The sequence below is a fragment of the Heterodontus francisci genome, chromosome 14, assembly GCF_036365525.1.
Source record: "Heterodontus francisci isolate sHetFra1 chromosome 14, sHetFra1.hap1, whole genome shotgun sequence".
In the NCBI taxonomy this organism is placed as follows: domain Eukaryota; kingdom Metazoa; phylum Chordata; class Chondrichthyes; order Heterodontiformes; family Heterodontidae; genus Heterodontus; species Heterodontus francisci.
Genome location: NC_090384.1, coordinates 19,064,066 through 19,084,604, shown reverse-complemented (window position 1 = coordinate 19,084,604; position 20,539 = coordinate 19,064,066). Strand labels below are relative to the sequence as shown.

The 20,539-nt window shown below is 43.5% G+C and overlaps 1 protein-coding gene across 1 annotated transcript in view; it reads left to right on the top strand.

Moving 5' to 3' along the window:
• LOC137377250 (mucin-6-like) overlaps positions 1 to 20,539 on the top strand; it is a 268,629-nt gene that overhangs the window by 36,238 nt on the left and 211,852 nt on the right. Inside the window, exon 4 of the mRNA XM_068046793.1 lies at positions 14,849 to 15,056. Coding sequence (XP_067902894.1) covers positions 14,849 to 15,056 — 208 coding nt within the window. The remainder of the gene's footprint in view (positions 1 to 14,848; positions 15,057 to 20,539) is intronic.

Here is a 20,539-nt window from a genome sequence, read left to right as displayed (position 1 = left end):
CAACTATTACACATCGACACGTTCACGAACACTTTGCTTTTGCAGCAGCTGATCATAGTTATTGGTGTAATATTTCTAGTTGGCAATGCAGCTAAAATATGAATATATTTTCCTGTTTTTTAACAAAGATTGTTTAATTACAGTTACATGTATTTTCACATAACAGTTAGCAGAGAAATGAATACAGATTCCAAATGCATATTAGTCTGCAGCTTTTCACTGTCAGATGATTAAAAGCCCATAGTATGTAAATATTCTTCAATTATCATTTTATTTCTGCTGTGTATTTATCTTTTATGGCACATTTAAGTCTCACTTCCTGGAATGTGCAAAATTAAGATTATTCACCCAGGTGTGGCATGCCTACAAGAAGCAATTTAACACTTGAATGGGAGAAGAGGATCGCAACTTCACAGGACACTGGGACACAGCAGGGTAAGTATGAGGCAGCAAAGCAGAAAGTGCTGGGGAAACTCAGCAGGTCAGACAGCATCGGTGGAGAGAGAAGCAGAGTTAACTTTCAGGTCTGTGAACTTGGTCAAGTTAACTCTGCTTCTCTCTCCACAGATGCTGCCTGACCTGCTGAGTTTCTCCAGCACTTTCTGCTTTGCTGCCAGATTGACAGCAGCCCCACTCTTCAACAGTGGGGTAAGTATTTCTTTGACCGCTGTCAAGAAGCAGGTATTGGGGCACTTTAAATAGGGCCGCAGCACCTGCAACACAACTGTCAAATGGTTCCTCGCTGTTCCAGATGTCCCGCCTCTCTCCGCATAATATTGTGGGGGTGGGGGGGGGGGGGGGAATGCTCATCGCAGTGATGCTAATGAGCCCCTCGCGCTCAGCGGTGGCCGCTGAATGCGGGCATGCCATCGAGTTCAAAGGGCACCACAGCAGAGTGCGGCACCCCAATATAATTCAGGCCCTTCTATTCAGGAATATTTAGTACCCAGTCCTGCCCTCCTTTGGGCCTGGTCTTCGTTATCGCCACAACATCATACTTCAACATGGCTACTTGCCCCTGCAGCTCCCCAACCTTATTTGTCATACTCCACGCATTCACATACGTACATACATGCATACACAGTAACCCTAAATTAGACTTTATTACTTTCCCTCTTACTCTGACCCCACCTAATACTTTACTATTTCCTACTCCAGCACCATCTGTCTCTCCCAATTATCTGTGCACCTTGGTGTTCCTATCTTGTATTATCTCCTGGTTCCCATGCCCCTCCAAGTTAGTTTCAAACCTCCCCAATAGCACTAGCAAATCGCCCCACAAGGAAATTTGTCCCAGCTCTGTTCAGGTGAAATCCATCCGGCCTGTACAGGTCCCACCTTCTCCAGAACTGGTCCCAGTGTCCCAGGAATCTAAAGCCCTCCCTCTTGCACCATCTTTCCAGGCACGCATTCATCTGCACTATCCTCCTATTTCTATATTCACTTGCGCCTCGTACCGAGAGTAATCCGGAGATAACTACTTTTGAGGTCCAGCTTGCTAATTTCTTACCTAGTTCTCCAAACTCTGACTGCAGGACCACATCCCTATTCCTACTTATGTCGTTAGAACCAATCTGGACCATGACCTCTGGCTGCTCACGCTCCCACCTCAAGGTACTCTGCAGCTGTTCAGTGACATCCTTGGCCCTGGTACCAGGGAGATAACACACCATCCTAGACTCACGTCTTTTCCCCTATCAAATCTCCTATCACTATTGTTCCTCCAGTCTTCTTTGTGCACTCCCATCCCGCCCCATGCAGCTGAGCCATCCGTGGTGCCATGAACTTTGCTCTGGCTGCACTCCCCAGATGAACCACCACTTTCCTCAGTATTCAAAACTGAATATTGGTTGCAGAGAGAGACACACTCAGGGAACTCCTGCTCTACCTGCCTGTTTCTTCTTGTAGACCAGTTAGCCTACATCTGTTGTTGGGAAATTACTAGAATCTATAGAATCTATAGTAAAGGATAAGATGACTGAACACCTTGAAAATTTTAGCTGCTCAGAGACAGCCAGTGTGGATTTATGAAAGGGAGCTATACCTGATTCTGAATCTGATTGAATTTTTGAAGAGACTGGGGAATGTCTATGGATGTTATTTGTATGGACTTCCAGAAATCATTTGATAAAGTCCCTCATAAGTGACTGTTCGCTAAAGTTGAAGCTCATGGAATTGAAGGAAAATTATTGATCTGGTTTGGAAATGAGACCGAAACTAGGGCATAATGGACATGTACTGTTATTGACAGGCTGTGAGTGGTGGTGTTCTGCAAGAATTTTTGTTGGGGCCTCAACTATTCACCATATTAATTAACAACTTAGATAATAGGATAGGTAACTGCATATCCAAATTTGTTGATGACACAAAAATAGGCGGCATTGCAAGCAGTGTAGATGGACATGTCAAATTACCTATAGATATTGATAGATTAAGTAAATGGAGAAATCTGTAGCAAATGAATTTCAACATTGGCAAAGGTGAGGTCTCCCACTTTGGACCAGAAAAGGATGGAATAAGGTACTTTCTAAATGGTGGAAGTCCTGAAACAGTGGGTTCCAGGTTCATAGATCATTAAAATATCGTGATCAGGTACAGAAAATAATTAGATAGGCTAATAAGGTGCTGCCCTTTACATCTAGAGGACGAGAATACAAGAGATAGAAGTCATGGTTCAGCTACACAAACCCCTGGTTAAAGCACTCTTGGAGTACTATGAGCAGTTCTGGACAACACACTTTAGGAAGGATATATTGGCCTTGGAGGGAATGCTGAATAGATTTATTAGAATGATAACTCAATTCAAGGATTAAATTCCGAGGAGAGATTGCACAAACTAGAGTTGTATTCCCGGGAATTTAAAAGGATAAGGGGTGACTTGTTCAATGTTTTCAAGATATTAAGGGCAGTTAGAGAAAACCTATTGCCGCAGGTTGGGGAGACTAGGACTAGCATGCATTCATGTAAAACCAGGAGCCAGACCTTTCAGGAGTGTAATTAGGAAATACATTTACACACAAAGGCTGATAGAAGTTTGGAACTCGTTTGCACAAATGGCAATTGATGCTAGATCAGTTGTTAATTTTAAATCTGAGATTGATAGATTTTTTTTGTGCTCCAAAGGTATTAAGGGATATGGGGCAAAGGCGGGTATATGGAATTACGTCGCAGATCAGTGTTATGCCTGAGGTGGGAGGAGTGCACTATTTATTCTAGTCCCACTTCTCCACAGGTTGCTACATATTATTTAAAATTTTCCCACTTACCGATACAGTCAATCATATACTCTATTTTCCACAGAATAGAACACACTAACCAAGTTTCTTTAATGAACAAAAACATTATCAGTTTATTATAAAACAAATCTTAACTAGTAATGAAGTAAAACATAAATACATCGAACAAAATGTTAAAGTCCTTTTTTTTACCTTAGTCCCTCACACTCAAACACAAATACGTACACTGGTTAACCAAAATAATAAAAGAAATTTGTATAAATTCAGAGCTCTGTAACAGACAAAAAAAACCTGGGCAGATTACTTGTTCATTTTTGAAGAAAGCAGCAGATGAGATATGTTCTTCCAAAACTGGCACACAGTCTAACTCCTGAGTACACATCGACATGTCACTGAGATCTTTTAGAACAGTTCTTTTCAGGCAGTGTTGAAAAGTAATTTAGCAGGCTTTCTTCAAAGACAGGAAACAAGATGAATGGGCACAGTGGACTTCACAGGGTCTCTTATGGAATTGCTGGAAAGTGAGATGGGTTGTGGTTTTCTCTCCTTTTTTGGGAATTCTCCAGCAGACTTGACTTTATCAGCCACTCACTCCAGAAGGTAAAACACACACTGACCCACAACCAACAAGCTTGTGAATGTTCTGCCTGTCCCAGGTGCTGTCTGCTACTGCTGGCCTTGTCCAATCAAAGGGCACATGTCACTTCTCTGCCCCTGTTCCCAGGGTTTCTATTCTATCTTTAACTTGAGTCATGCGACAACTAGTAACATTGTTGTCAATCCGATTCCTTCAGTATCTCCATGATGGCTCTTTATTAAATAAAAACTGGTCCAACATTTATTCAGTTTCACCATAAATTCCTTTAAAATATTTTAAACAAGAACAGAATGACCTTCATAACATCAGCCATGATCTCATTGAATGGCGGAACAGGCTTGAGGGATTAAATGGCCTATGCCTGTGTTGCTAAAATGTTAAAACTCAGTCCCTCTGTCAGCCTGTATATGTGAACATTTCAGATTCCAGTACACTATTCGAAGTACAGTGAGTTCTCCTTGCTTGGCCAGCATTCCTCCCTCAACCATCACTGCTAAAAGCATGTTACTGGCCATTCATCTCATGGCTGTTTCTGTACCTTCCTATGTGCAACATGACTCCTGAAGTTGCTAAATAATGGTAGGTACTTCAAAGTTATTAATTTTATGTAATATACTTTGAGGTGTTTCTGTATATGTGATAAGGCCAAAAAACAGTATTTAACTATCAGTTCAGATCACTTCAAATTTGGCTCTGGGCTCCCAGTCATTTGTACAGCTGCACTGGTTGACTGCAGTTTAGCCTGGCTATACTTTATTTAGACCACCAAAGAAAAACAGTAATTGTTTATCTGAATTATAATAGAATGGACCTATAACAATTTTTGATCCAACATATCACAGTCTGATAATATCTGATGAAGTGGATGCTAAGTGGTGATATGGATATTCATTTGCTCTATTTGCAATTTATCCAATAGTATGGGTCAGAAATGGCCTAATATTATATTAAATTATGAATTTATTCCTTTTGTGCCTGTTACCGCATTAATGACTGCTAAATTTATCAAAGTTGATGACAGACATAACAACAACAACAATAAGTTCTTTCATTGGGAAAGCAACAAGTTGCATTTGTGTAGAGCCTTTAACATAGAGAAGCATCCAAGGCACCGCACAGAAGCATTAACAAGTATTAATTGAGCTAAGGAAAAGACAGTATAAGGTCAGGTGACTAAAAGCTTGATCAAAGAACTAAATTTTAATCAGTGTCTTAAAGGAGAAGAGGAAGGTGGAGAGGAAGTGATGTTTAAGGAGGGTATTCCAGAGCCTAGAGACTAGATTACTGAAGGCATGACCACCAATTGGTGGGGGGAATTGACTGGGGATGCACAGTGTTGGAGGAACACAGAGTTCCTGGAGAGTTGGAGAAGGTTGCAAAGATAAGGAGGGTAAGTAGGTATTTAAATGTAAGGATGAAAATGTTAAATGTAGAGAGACTGAGAGCCAGTGGGGTCAGCAGGTACAGGTGTAATGGGTGAGTGGGACTTGGTGCCAGTTATGATAGGGCAGAATGTTGGGTGAGCTCAAGTTTACAGAGGGTGACGGATGGGAGGCTGATCCGTAGAGCCATGGAATAGTCAAGTCTTGAAGAGACAAAGGCATATATGAAACTGCTTGAAGGCTCAATGTTGGCTGAAATCAGCAGACTTTCTCAATCAATCAGTGCAGGATAAGTACTTAGTGAACTGCCCAAAATAGCCACTGCAGTCAATAAGATCATAGGAAATAGGAGCAGGAGTAGGCCATTTGGCCCGTCGAGCCTGTTCCGCCATTCAAACAGATCATGACTGATCATTTGCCTCGACACCATTTTTTCCCACTATCCCCATATCCCTTGATGTTGCTAGTATTCAGAAATCTATCGATTTCTGTCTTGAACATGCTCAATGATAGAGCTTCCACAGCCCTCTGGGGTAGAGAATTCCACAGATTCACCACCCTCTGATTGAAGAAATTCCTCCTCATCTCAGTCTTAAATGACCTACCCCTTATTCTGAGTCTAGAACCCCTTGTTCGAGAATTGCCAGCCAGAGTAAACATTTTACCCACACCCACCCTGTCACACCCTTTATGAATTTTGTAAGTTTCAACGAGATCACCTCTCATTCTGCAAAACTCTAGAGAATACAGACCCAGTTTCTGCAATCTCTCCTCATAAGACAATCCCGCCATCCCAGGGATTAGTCTGATGAAGCTCCGTTGCACTCCCTCTATGGCCTTCCTTAGATAATGTTACAACCGAGGCGGGAGCAATGCGCTGTCAATTCAGTCCCATCACTCCACAAGTTGCAGCATATTACTAAAGATTTCCCACACAACTAGAAAACAGCCAAATTAAACACTCTAATAAACCCCAGAATAAAACAGACCAACTAGGTATCTTTAGACAACAAAAAATTAACTATTTATTAAAACTAAATCTTAAACACTATTAAGAAAACCCGATGTCTAAAGACTTTATAACTTCTTATTTTAACCTAACTCCTCCATTCACACACATACATTCAAAAATCAACTGTTAACCAGTTTAAAATTTTTTTTTTTAAAATTAGCTGTTTCTTAAGGATAAGTGAACAACTGGGTTTAGAGATACAGCACTGGAACAGGCCCTTCGGCCCACCAAGTCTGTGCCGACCATCAACCACCCATTTATTCTAATCCTACACTAATCCCATATTCCTACCACATCCCCACTTGTCCCTATATTTCCCTACCACCTACCTATACTAGGGGCAATTTATAATGGCCAATTTACCTACCAACCTGCAAGTCTTTGGCTGTGGGAGGAAACCAGAGCACCCGGAGGAAACCCACGCAGACACAGGGAGAACTTGCAAACTCCACACAGGCAGTACCCAGAATTGAACCCGGGTCGCTGGAGCTGTGAGGCTGCAGTGCTAACCACTGCGCCACTGTGCCGCCCGTTATAAGTCTTTGTGGGTTATGTTCCTGATGGGTGAGGTATCCTAGTGTAAAACAAAATAATCAGATGCCACTGAAAGTCTCCAAGCAGATTTGATGAAAGTCTTTTCTTGATAGGCATTCAAAGCGCTTCGGCTGCAGCAGGTGTCAAACAGTTCTTTCAATACGGATATAATCATAGGTCTATGTTTGGATTTTTAAATTGGTAGATATCAGTCAAAGCTTTTCCTGTGAATTCCAGAAAACACAATCAGTCAAGAGAGAGTCAGTTCTTGAAGCACAGACTCTTAGATTGGAAGTAAAGAAAAAGGAATTTTGCTATCTCCAGCAATACAAATGTTCTCTTCAAAAGGGATTTTGTCCTCCTTAGGCAATTAACACAGCCTGTGGCTCACTGTAGAATTTCTTCTGAGAAAATTCTCTTCTTTCAAGGCAAGCACGCTTCGCTGGTGTCTCTCAAAAACTGGTTTTAGCTGGTTTACATACAGTTAAATTGTTACAGTACACCATCTGACCTCTCTGTCGTGCTGTTGCCTATGTAACAGGTGCAGCTATGGCACACTGTTCTCAGAAATATAAAATCTCTCTCTCTGTTTTAAAGGTACATTGCTTTTAGACAGCATCTTAAAGGTACACTGTTTTTAAACAGAGGAGAAGAAAACATTCCATGACAATATGACAGGTGTGATCTCACAAATGTTGTATACAATTGAAGCAATACATCTTTACTTCCGTATTCAAACCCCTTACAATGAAGACCAACATACCATTTGCCTTCTTAATTGCTTGCTACACATGCATACTCGCTTTTAGTGACTCATGAACAAGGACACCCAGGTCTCTTTGGACATCAACACTTCCCAACCTCTCACCATTTAAGAAATACATTGCCTTTTTATTCTACCAAAGTGGATCACTTCACACTTATTCACATTATATTCCATCTGCCATGTTTTTGCCCAAAAACTTAGCCTGTCCAAATCCCCTTGAAGCCACTTTGCATTCTCCTCACAACTTACAGTCCCTCCTAGTTTTGTGTCATCTGCAAATTTGGATATATTACAGTTGGTTTCCATATCCAAGTTATTTATATAGATTGTAAACAGCTGTGGCCCAAGCACTGACCATTGCGGTACCCCACTAGTAACAGCCTGCCATCCTGAGAATGACCCATTTATTCCTACACTTCGTGTTCTGTCTGTTAACCAATTCTCAATGCATTGCAGTATATTACTCGCAATCCTATGTGCTCTAATTTTGTTTACTAACTTCCTGTGTGGGACCTTATAAAAAGCCTTCTGAAAATCCAAATACACCACATCCACTGGTTCTCATTTATCTATGCCACAAGTAACATCCTCAAAAAATTCCAACAGGTTTGTCAAACATGATTTCCCTTTCGCAAATCCATGTTGACTCTGCCCAATCATATCATTATTCTCCAAGTGTCCAGTTGTCTCATCCTTTATAATAGATTCCAACATTTTCCCTGCTACTTATGTCAAACTAACAGGTCTGTAGTTCTCAGTTTTCTCTTTTGGCCCCTTCTTAAATAATAGGGTTACATTTGCTATTCTCCAGTCTGCAGGAACCCTTCCAGAATCTATAAAATTTTGAAAGATAACCACCAATGCATCTACTTTTTCTATAGCCACCTCCTTTAGTACTCTGGGATGTAGCTCATCCAGTCCAGGGGATTTATCAACTATCAATCCAATTAATTTTTTCAGTACTACCTTTTTATTGATACTAATTACTCTCAGTTCCTCATTAGTTAAAGTCCCATGGTTCCCTAGTATTTCTGGGAGATTTTCTGTGTCTTCCTCCATGAAGACAGACACAAAGTAATTGTTTAGTCTCTCTGCCATTTCCTCATTCTCCACCACAAACTGTCCTGTCCCCTCCTGCAATGGACCCGCATTCGACCTTGCTAATTGTTCCCTTTTCACATACCTAAAGCATCATTTACAGTCTTCCTTTATATTTCTAGCTAGCTTAGATTCATAATCCCTTTTCCATCTCTTTATCAATTTCTTGGCCCTCCATTGTTGAACTTTAAATTGATCCCAATTCTCAGGCTTACCACTTTTTTTTGCAATGTTACAAGCCACTTCCTTTGACCTAATGCAATCCTTAACTTCTTTTGTTAGCCACGGTTGATTGATCTTTCCTGTTGGGTTTCTGTGTTTAAGAGGAATGTATATTTGTTGTAAGCCATGTAATACTTCTTTAAATACTATCCATTGCCTGTCTACCGTCAAATCTTTTAATGTATTTTCCCAATCCACCATAGCCTACTTGCCCCTCATGCCCTCATAGTTTCCTTTATTCAGATTTATGACCCTAGTTTCAAAATAAACTACATTTCTTTCAGAATTAATATAGAATTCTATCATATTGTGGTCACTCTTTCCTAATGATTCCTTTACAGCAAGGCTGTTAATTAGTCCTTTCTCATTGCATAATATTAAATCTAAAATGGCCCAATCCCTAGTTGGTTCTTCAACATACTGCTCCAGAAACCCATCTTGTACACACTCCAGGAATTGATCCTCCACTGCATTAGTGCTAATTAGGTTTGCCCAATCTATATGTAAATTGATGTTGCCCATTATTACCGTATTGCCCATGTTCCATGCAGATTTAATTTCCTGGTTTATACCATGCTCAACATTATCACTACAGTTTGGTGGCCTGTAAACAACTCCCACCACTGTTTTCTGCCCCTTGCTGATCCTTAGCTCCACCCAAACAGATTCTATATCTTGCTCTTTCGATCTAATATCTTCGCTCACTAATGTACTGATCTCGTCCTTTATTAACAGCATTGCCCCACCTCCTTCTCCCCTCCACCTATCCCTCCTAAATGATGAATATCCCTGAATTCTTAGTTCTGGTTATCTTGTAACCATGTTTCCGTAATGGCAATTAACTCATACCCATTTACATCTATTTGTGCCTTCAAATCATCTATCTTATTGCGAATGCTGTGCTCTTAACTTTGTCTTAACATTATTCCTCATTCCGATCCTATTTGATGTTTGCCTTTATTTAGCCTGGCTTTCAATTTTGCTTACTACTTCTCTACTTCCTGTTGCCACTTTTGTTTCTCTCCAATCTGAGCTCCCTCTTAGGTTTCCAACCACCACCCCTACTACGGCACAGTGGCGCAGTGGTTAGCACCGCAGCCTCACAGCTCCAGTGACCCGGGTTCAATTCTGGGTACTGCCTGTGTGGAGTTTGCAAGTTCTCCCTGTGTCTGCGTGGATTTTCTCCGGGTGCTCCGGTTTCCTCCCACATGCCAAAGACTTGCAGGTTGATAGGTAAATTGGCCATTATAAATTGCCCCTAGTATAGGTAGGTGGTAGGGAAATATAGGGACAGGTGGGGATGTTTGGTCGGAATATGGGAATAGTGTAGGATTAGTATAAATGGGTGGTTGATGGTCGGCACAGACTTGGTGGGCCGAAGGGCCTGTTTCAGTGCAGTATCTCTAAAAAAAATACTTAGTTTAAACCCTCTCTAACAGCACCAGCAAATCTCCCTGCGAGGATGTTAGTCCGGTCCTGATAAGGTGCAACCCTTTCATCTTGTACAGGTCCCACCTACCCCAGAACAGATCCCAATGCCTCAGAAATCTGATGCTCTCCCTCCTGTACCAATTCTCCAGCCACGTGTTAAATTACTTAATCCTCCTATTCCTATGCTCACTGGCATGTAGCACTGGAAGTATTCCTGAGATTGCTGCTTTTGAGGTCCTGCTTTTCCATTTCTTTCCTTATGCCTTAAACTCCGCTTTGAGGACCGCATCCCTCTTCTTACCTATGTCGTCGGTACCAATATGGACCATGACCTCTGGCTGTTCACCCTCCCCCAGACGAATGTCCTGCAGCTGCTCTGTGACATCCTTGACCCTGGCACCGGGGAGGCAACACATCATCTTGTACTCACGTCCACTGCTGCAGAAATGCCTGTCTGTTCCTCTAACTAACAAATCCCCTATCACTATTGCTCTTCCACTCTTCTTCTCCCCTTCTGTGCAGCTGAGCCACCCATGGTGCCATGGATTTGGTTCTTGCTACACTCATCTGAGGAACACTTACCCTCACCAGTATCCAAAATGGAAAACTGGTTAGCAAGTGAGATCAACTCAGGGGACTCTTGCACTACCTGCTTGGTTATCTTAGACTGCCTGGTTGTCGCCCATTCCCTCTCTGCCTGCACATTCTTAACCTCTGCTGTGGCCACCTCCCTAAACATGCCATCCACATGGTTCTCTGCCTTGTGGCTGCACCACAGTGATACTAGCCACCGCTTGAGTTCCGAAACTTGGAGCTCAAGCTTCTGCAGTCGGTGACACTTACTGCAAATATGTTTGTCAAGGACACATGGTACATCCATGACTTCCCACATGACACAGGAGGCACATTCCACTGCCCTGCCATATCTTAGCTTTACAAACTAATAATGATAGTGTAATAATTAGAATAATTTACCAGTTACTTGCCAATCAGCTTCTTCCCCTGTACTTTGGAGGCTGAAAAGGCAGAAAAGAAAAGAAAAGAGATCAAAAAACACCTCCTTCCCCTTGTCACTGAAGTCCCTTACACACAAATGCACAGCCTCACACTTTCTAAATAGCAATTACTAATAGATTACACCAGCTAAAAACTTAGTGGTACTACTCTTACCACTTATAAGGTAGCGATTTGAGGGTTAGAAAAAGAACATTTTTCTCTGATTTTTCCGCTATTTGCAGGCACTAACAGCTGTTACTCACCAGCCAATCAGCTTACGGATTTCCTATGATGTCACTGTTAATTTTTTTTCACTTTTCAAACCCAGCCGCCGATTTAGCCATAGCCTGCCTCTCTGCTCTCCCAGGTAAGAGCCTGGAGCCCCGCTCTTGATTTATAGCTCCTGCTCGGGTTTGGATTCCTTCCCGGTCTGCTGACTGCCTCTCCGCTCTCCCAGGAGTGCCACTCTTGTAATTTGACGCCTTTGATATGGTTAGTGTCATTTGCCCAATATAGGTGGTAGCCCATGATAAATATGGACAGTGTAAGTGATGAAGAATATATTTAGGCGTGTCATGGTTATAATGCTAAACGTACAGCCACCTGTGGATTTGAAGTATGATGCTTTCTTTTGACAAAGCAGATATTTCAAAATATGCTATAGATAACGTTAAAATTGGGGACTGATCAAATCAAAGGCAACTGGATTTAGAAGATTTGGATCATATAAGACCACGCATTTGTAATTGATGAGCACAGTTCAATATAGACAAATGTATGGTAGCAAAGAGACAAAAGAGGAAGTGTGTGTTAAATGGAACAAGCATACTGCTCAGGTAAGAGACTTGATGGGTATTGTAGAAATATCAAACCATTAGCTTACTTATGATTGCACTAAAAAAAATACACAAGCAAGTTACTGAATTCTATGGATACAGTGTTAAAATATAAATCAAATCAACTGATAGTTGTTGCTGTGTAAGAATTAAGTACTGTGTGCAGTAGCAGTCACCATCCTATCAGAAGAATATCATTGGCCTTCAAAGGATACAGCTTAGAGCAACTAATTGATAACAAGGCCTCAAGAGTTTGTGTGAATTTATACTATATGTTTAGCATTGCTACCAATCAATTTGCACTTCACATTATCAGTACAGTTGTAGTATAAATCTGGAGTCAGAGCCTGTCCTGAATTCAAACACTATGGAGGCTAAACTGGGCTGTATCGTGCCTTTTCTTCGGATGCTATGTGGCCATATAACACTTGAAAATGGGGTCGAGATGCCCACGCACATTTCCGCAGGGTGCAGGACGCTTTCCTAGTAAAGGGGTTTGCGCAAGTGAACCTAACAACCGCAGGCACCCTGCCTCATGGTGCAGCTGGTTTGTGTCAACATGCAGCGTATCGCGTAGGTGCATACCCATGTTCCTGGCAGGCAGATCATGATGTGAATCAGAATGCAGTGCTCATTGGACGTCAGTGTTGCCATTTTCCAAAGGCACACTCCAATCAACACCCTGGCTTAACCTCGCACAGCAGCATACAACTTTAAACAGAATGAAGGACCCTCCCCCCATCAGTGCTATTTAAAGGGATCATTAACTACTTACAGGTTAGTTGCTGGATTATTTCTTCTGTTTGCTGGTGCAATTTGGAGTTTTCCTATACTTGGCTAAAGTTTGAATAGTGTACAGGGAGTGGTCTGATGGGTTCTGAAGTACTTTTGCATCGATTGAAAATCTTGTCTGGTGGCTGGGTGGCCTTCCTTTTGGAATTGAGCAGAACTGGGAGAATGAAGAGAAGCCATACAAAGTAGGACAAGCTGCCAGAAGAGGGAGGAGGATGAAATGGGGGTTGGGCTCTTAGGAGGCCATATTTGTTGAGGGTCTTTAGGGAGCAATTGTCTTATTTCAACTTCAGTGACAGCCAATGCATGAAACATCTTTGCTTCACAAAAGCGGTCATGGCTTAAATCTGCCTATTGCTGCAGTCACAACTGCAACCTCAAAACAGGGCAAAGACACTACCCCTTGTTGCTGTAGAAGTGAGTATGGGTCTTAACTTTTATGTGCCGCCTTCCGGGATGCTGCTGGTGATATAAGCATTCTCTTGCAGCTGACAATACATTGCTGCATAAGGGAGGTCACCAAGGTTTTGTATACATAGAAAAACAGCTTCATCTCTTTCCCTCTCACCAGAGACAAGCAAGCAGAGCTAGCATGAGGACTTGTGTGGATTGCTGACTTCCCCATGGTGCAGGGTGCCATTGATTGCATGCATAATGCTTTGATTGCACCTCATGTGAACTCTCTATCATTTTCCTGAAGCAAAATAGATTTCACTCCCAACTATATCTGGTTTGTGACCATGAACGACACATCATGCAGATCAATGCCCTCTTCATGTTCCCGCACTTCCTGTCACAGTTCCTCCTCCTCTACTTCCTTCTCCTTCTGCTTGTCCTTCTGTTGCTCGTGTTCCTGCTCATCAACATTTCACCTTTTATTTGCATGTAACCAATGAAAAGTGGGATAGCACTGGCTGCACTCAGCAATCACTTGAAAGAACAGGTAGCATGAATTTAATATACTGCCTGCATCGTAATGACAGGCATAGGCTAATTGTGTACCGCAATCCCTACGTCTGTTTTTAGAGGTTAACCAATTTAACCCCCAAGTGGTGATGTTGTCCGGAGAGGATGCCTCACGCCATGAGGGATTGACATTCATTGAGCAGACTGAAGTTGCTGCCTATTGGTGGCATTGCTGGAGCAGCCTGGCTGGGGAAGGGGAAGGAATCTGGCTGTGAGTCTCTTTCCTGGTGGGAGGACTGATATTTTTGAGAGGAAGCTAATTGGAATTCTCCTGACCCAGTTTAGAATGGACAAATGCTTGGGGCCTGAGTTGCTTCCCCTGTAATTTGCTTCCTCTTTAACCTATACCATCAATAAAGAAGGGGGAAAATCTTTTAGAAACATGTGACACCAAATGTTCATCACATCATTGCTCATTAAGTAGTACAGAAGAGAGATTCTACCATAATATACAATATTAAAAGGGAAAGAGAGGATAAACTACCAGCATTATTCTAAAATAAATACTATATTAAATGGAGATAAGTTTAAGTCCATTTTACTCCAAAGAATGGTACTAAAAGTAAATGATAGATAAATTTCTATGATTGCTCCATAGTGTAATATTAAATGTTATCAGATGAGATAAACATTCATTATTTCATCAATGTATGATATTGTTACACATAAGTTACACTGCTGTCTTTACTGTCACAATCTTTTTTTAAACTCCAAAATATGAGACAAAAGGGGCAAATATAATAAGATGTTATAAAGAGAGAGCGAATGAACTGGAGATGAGCTCAATGGGTCAGTGGTCTTTTGGCATTGACTTTTCCCATGTTGCAAAGACTTCATTATGAGAGTGATCCAAGCATTTCATGGTTCCCAATGTGGACCCTGGAGAATAATTTTACATTCTGTGACATAAGTGTGAGTTAAATTGGGGAAAAAACTTCAATCACCAGTAATAAATGATTTTGTTGATTTCTCTTTTTAGCTAGCTTTCTGTACTTCATTGATGGATAATGTGGCACCAGAATGCACTGTGCCAGAATCAAGTTATATCAAAAGCTGTCAACGGGACCTGTCGAAGTGCCCCAAGAAATATGATGCAAACTGTGCTTGTGACACTTTCTCAGAATACGCAAGGGAGTGTTCAAGGTTATTGCAACTTGTCAACAACTGGAGACATGACCAACTGTGTCGTAAGTTCCAACAACAAATGACTCTCAGCTGATAAGTATTTTGCTAAACACACAGATATGCAGACTCTTGCCAAATTCAGACATTTGTCACGTGTTCTCTACATCATGCACATTCTATGAACAGTAGTCCAATTTATACCATCAATAACAAGCACATTCCTGCATTCTTCCCATTCTGTCACTGAAACATGCAGTTCCAACCCTCGATCATGATGGTTACTGACCCATGGAACTCCATTCATTGATTGCTCATGGTTACTGACCCAGGGAATTCCTCCCATCGATTACTAATGGGTACTGACCCAGAGAATTCCTCCCATCAATGATGGACGGGTAGTGACCCAGGGAGTTCCTCCCATCAATTATGGATGGGTAGTGACCCAGGGTGTCCCTCCAATCAATTACGGATGGGTAGTGACCCACGGAGTTCCTCCAATCAACTATGGATGGGTAGTGACCCAGGGAGTTCCTCCCATCATTATAGATGGTACTGGCCCAGTAAGTTCCTCCCATCAATTATGGATGAGTAGTGACCCAGGGAGTTCCTCCCATCATTATAGATGGTACTGGCCAAGTGAGTTCAACCCATCAATTATGGACAGGTAGTGTCCCAGGGAGTTCCTCCCATCATTATATATGGTACTGGCCCAGGGAGTTCCTCCCATCATTATAGATGGTACTGGCCCAGTGAGTTCCTGTCATCAATTATGGGCGGGTAATGACCCAGGGAATCCCTTCCATCAATTATGGATGGGCAGTGACCCAGGGAGTTCTTCTCATCAATTATGGGTGGGTAGTGACCCAGGGAGTTCCTCCCATCAATTATGGATGGATAGTGACCCAGGGAGTTCCTCCCATCAATTATGGACAGGTAGTGACCCAGGGAGTTCCTCTCATCAATTATGGGTGGGTCGTGACCCAGGGAGTTCCTCCAATCAATTAAGGACAGGTAGTGACCCAGGGAGATTCTCCCATCATTATAGATGGTACTGGCGCTGGGAGTTCCTCCCATCATTATAGATGGTACTGGCCAAGTGAGTTCCTCCCATCATTATAGATGGGACTGTCCCAAGGTGTTCCTCCCATCATTATAGATGGTACTGGCCCAGTGAGTTCCTCCCATCAATTATGGGCAGTGACTCAGGGAGTCCCTTCTATCAATTATGGATGGGTAGTGACCCAGGGAGTCCCTTTCATCAATTATGGATGGGTAGTGACCCAGGGAGATCCTCCCATCAATTATGGATGGGTAGTGACCCAGGGAGTTCCTCCCATCATTATAGATGGTACTGGCCCAGTGAGTTCCTCCAATCAATTATGGACAGGTAGTGACCCAGGGAGTTCCTCCCATCATTATAGATGGTACAGGCCCAGGGAGTTCCTCCCATCATTATAGATGGTACAGGCCCAGGGAGTTCCTCCCTTCATTATAGATGGTACAGGCCCAGGGAGTTTCTCCCATCATTATAGATGGTACTGGCCAAGTGAGTTCCTCCCATCAATTATGGACGAGTAGTGACCCAGGGAGTTCCTCCCATCAATTATGGATGAGTAGTGACCCAGGAGGTTCCTCCCATCATTATAGATGGTACTGGCCAAGTGAGTTCCTCCCATCAATTATGGACGAGTAGTGACCCAGGGAGTTCCTCCCATCAATTATGGATGAGTAGTGACCCAGGAGGTTCCTCCCATCATTATAGATGGTACTGGCCCAGGGAGTTCCTCCCATCAATTATGGATGAGTAGTGACCCAGGGAGTTCCTCCCATCATTATAGATGGTACTGGCCCAGTGAGTTCCTCTCATCAATTATGGACGGGTAATGACCAAGGGATTCCCTTCCATCAATTCTGGATGGGTAGTGACCCAGGGAGTTCGTTTCACAAATTAAGGACGGATAGTGACCCAGGGAGTTCCTCCCATCATTATAGATGGTACTGGCCCAGTGTGTTCCTCCCATCATTATAGATGGTACTGGCCCAGTGAGTTCCTCCCATCAATTATGGATGGGTAGTGACCCAGGTAGACCCTCCCATCAATTATGGGTGGTACTGGCCAAGTGGGTGCCTCCCATCAATTATGGACAGGTAGTGACCCAGGGAGTCCCTCCCATCATTATAGATGGTACTGGCCCAGTGAGTTCCTCCCATCAATTATGGATGGTTGTGTATCAGGGAGTTCCTCTCATCAATTATGGGTGGGTAGTGACCCAGGGAGTCCCTTTCATCAATTATGGACGGGTAGTGACCCAGGGAGTCCCTTTCATCAATTATGGACAGGTAGTGACCCAGGGAGTCCCTTTCATCAATTATGGACGGCTAGTGACTCAGGGAGTCCCTTTCATCAAGTATGGACGGCTAGTGACCCAGGGAGTCCCTTTCATTAATTATGGACGGGTAGTGACCCAGAGTGTTCCTCCCATCATTATAGATGGTACTGGCCCATGGTGTTCCTCCCATCATTATCGATGGTACTGGCCAAGTGAGTTCCTCCCATCACTATAGATGGTACTGGCCCAGGGTGTTCCTCCCATCATTATAGATGGTACTGGCCCAGGGAGTTCCTCCCATCATTATAGATGGTACTGGCCAAGGGTGTACCTCCCATCTTTATAGATGGTACTGGCCCAGTGAGTCCCTCTCATCAATTAAGGAACGGTTAATGACTCAGGGAGTTCCTCCCATCATTATAGATGGTACTGGCCAAGTGAGTTCCTCCCATCATTATAGGTGGTACTTGCCCAGTGAGTGCCTCCCATCAATTATGGACAGGTAGTGACCCAGGGAGTCCCTCCCATCATTATAGATGGTACTTGCCCAGTGAGTTCCTCTCATCAATTATGGATGAGTAATGACTCAGGGAGTCGCTCTCATCAATTATGGATGGGCAGTGACCCAGGGAGTTCCTCCCATCATTATAAATGGTACTTGCCCAGTGAGTCCCTCTCATCAATTATGGATGGATAGTGACCCAGTGAGTTCCTCCCATCATTATAGATGGTACTGGCCCAGGGAGTTCCTCCCATCATTATAGATGGTACTGGCCCAGTGAGTTCCTCCCATCATTATAGATGGTACTGGCCCAGGGAGTTCCTCCCATCATTATAGGTGGTACTTGCCCAGTGAGTGCCTCCCATCAATTATGGACAGGTAGTGACCCAGGGAGTCCCTCCCATCATTATAGATGGTACTTGCCCAGTGAGTTCCTCTCATCAATTATGGATGAGTAATGACTCAGGGAGTCCCTCTCATCAATTATGGACGGGTAATGACCAAGGGATTCCCTTCCATCAATTCTGGATGGGTAGTGACCCAGGGAGTTCGTTTCACAAATTAAGGACGGATAGTGACCCAGGGAGTTCCTCCCATCATTATAGATGGTACTGGCCCAGTGTGTTCCTCCCATCATTATAGATGGTACTGGCCCAGTGAGTTCCTCCCATCAATTATGGATGGGTAGTGACCCAGGTAGACCCTCCCATCAATTATGGGTGGTACTGGCCAAGTGGGTGCCTCCCATCAATTATGGACAGGTAGTGACCCAGGGAGTCCCTCCCATCATTATAGATGGTACTGGCCCAGTGAGTTCCTCCCATCAATTATGGATGGTTGTGTATCAGGGAGTTCCTCTCATCAATTATGGGTGGGTAGTGACCCAGGGAGTCCCTTTCATCAAGTATGGACGGCTAGTGACCCAGGGAGTCCCTTTCATTAATTATGGACGGGTAGTGACCCAGAGTGTTCCTCCCATCATTATAGATGGTACTGGCCCATGGTGTTCCTCCCATCATTATAGATGGTACTGGACAAGTGAGTTCCTCCCATCACTATAGATGGTACTGGCCCAGGGTGTTCCTCCCATCATTATAGATGGTACTGGCCCAGGGAGTTCCTCCCATCATTATAGATGGTACTGGCCAAGGGTGTACCTCCCATCTTTATAGATGGTACTGGCCCAGGGAGTCCCTCTCATCAATTATGGATGGGTAGTGACTCAGGGAGTTCCTCCCATCATTATAAATGGTACTTGCCCAGTGAGTCCCTCTCATCAATTATGGATGGGTAGTCACCCAGGGAGTTCCTCCCATCATTATAGATGGTACTGGCCAAGTGAGTTCCTCCCATCAATTATGGATGGGCAGTGACTCAGGGAGTCCCTTTCATCAATTATGGATGGGTAGTGACTCAGGCAGTTCCTCCCATCATTATAGATGGTACTGGCTCAGTGAATTCCTCCCATCATTATAGATGGTACTGGCCAAGGGAATTCCTCCCATCATTATAGATGGTACTGGCCCAGGGAGTTCCTCCCATCATTATAGATGGTACTGGCTCAGTGAATTCCTCCCATCATTATAGATGGTACTGGCGCAGGGAGTTCCTCCCATCATTATAGATGGTACTGGCCCAGTGAGTTCCTCCAATCAATTATGGACAGGTAGTGACCCAGGGAGTTCCTCCCATCATTATAGATGGTACTGGCCCAGGGAGTTCCTCCCATCATTATAGATGGTACTGGCCCTGTGAGTTCCTCCCATCAATTATGGATGGGTAGTGACCCAGGGAGTCCCTTTCATCAAGTATGGACGGCTAGTGACCCAGGGAGTTCCTCCTATCAATTATGGACGAGTAGTGACCCAGGGAGTTCCTCCCATCAATTATGGGTGGGTAGTGACCCAGGGAGTCCCTTTCATCAATAATGGATGAGTAGTGACCCAGGGAGTTCCTCCCTTCATTATAGATGGTACTGGTCCAGAGTGTTCCTCCCATCATTATAGATGGTACTGGCCCATGGTGTTCCTCCCGTCATTATAGATGGTACTGGCCAAGTGTGTTCCTCCCATCATTTTAGATGGTACTGGCCAAGTGAGTTCCACCCATCATTATAGATGGTACTGCCCCAGGGTGTTCCTCCCATCATTATAGATGGTACTGGCCCATGGTGTTCCTCCCTTCATTATAGATGGTACTGGCCCATGGTGTTCCTCCCTTCATTATAGATGGTACTGGCCCATGGTGTTCCACCCTTCATTATAGATGGTACTGGTCCAGAGTGTTCCTCCCATCATTATAGATGGTACTGGCCCATGGTGTTCCTCCCTTCATTATAGATGGTACTGGCCCATGGTGTTCCTCCCTTCATTATAGATGGTACTGGCTCAGGGAATTCCTCCCATCATTATAGATGGTACTGGCCCAGGGAGTTCCTCCCATCATTATAGATGGTACTGGCCCAGTGAGTTCCTCCAATCAATTATGGACAGGTAGTGACCCAGGGAGTTCCTCCCATTATTATAGATGGTACTGGCCCAGGGAGTTCCTCCCATCAATTATGGATGGGTAGTGACCCAGGTAGACCCTCCCATCAATTATGGGTGGTACTGGCCAAGTGGGTGCCTCCCATCAATTATGGACAGGTAGTGACCCAGGGAGTCCCTCCCATCATTATAGATGGTACTGGCCCAGTGAGTTCCTCCCATCAATT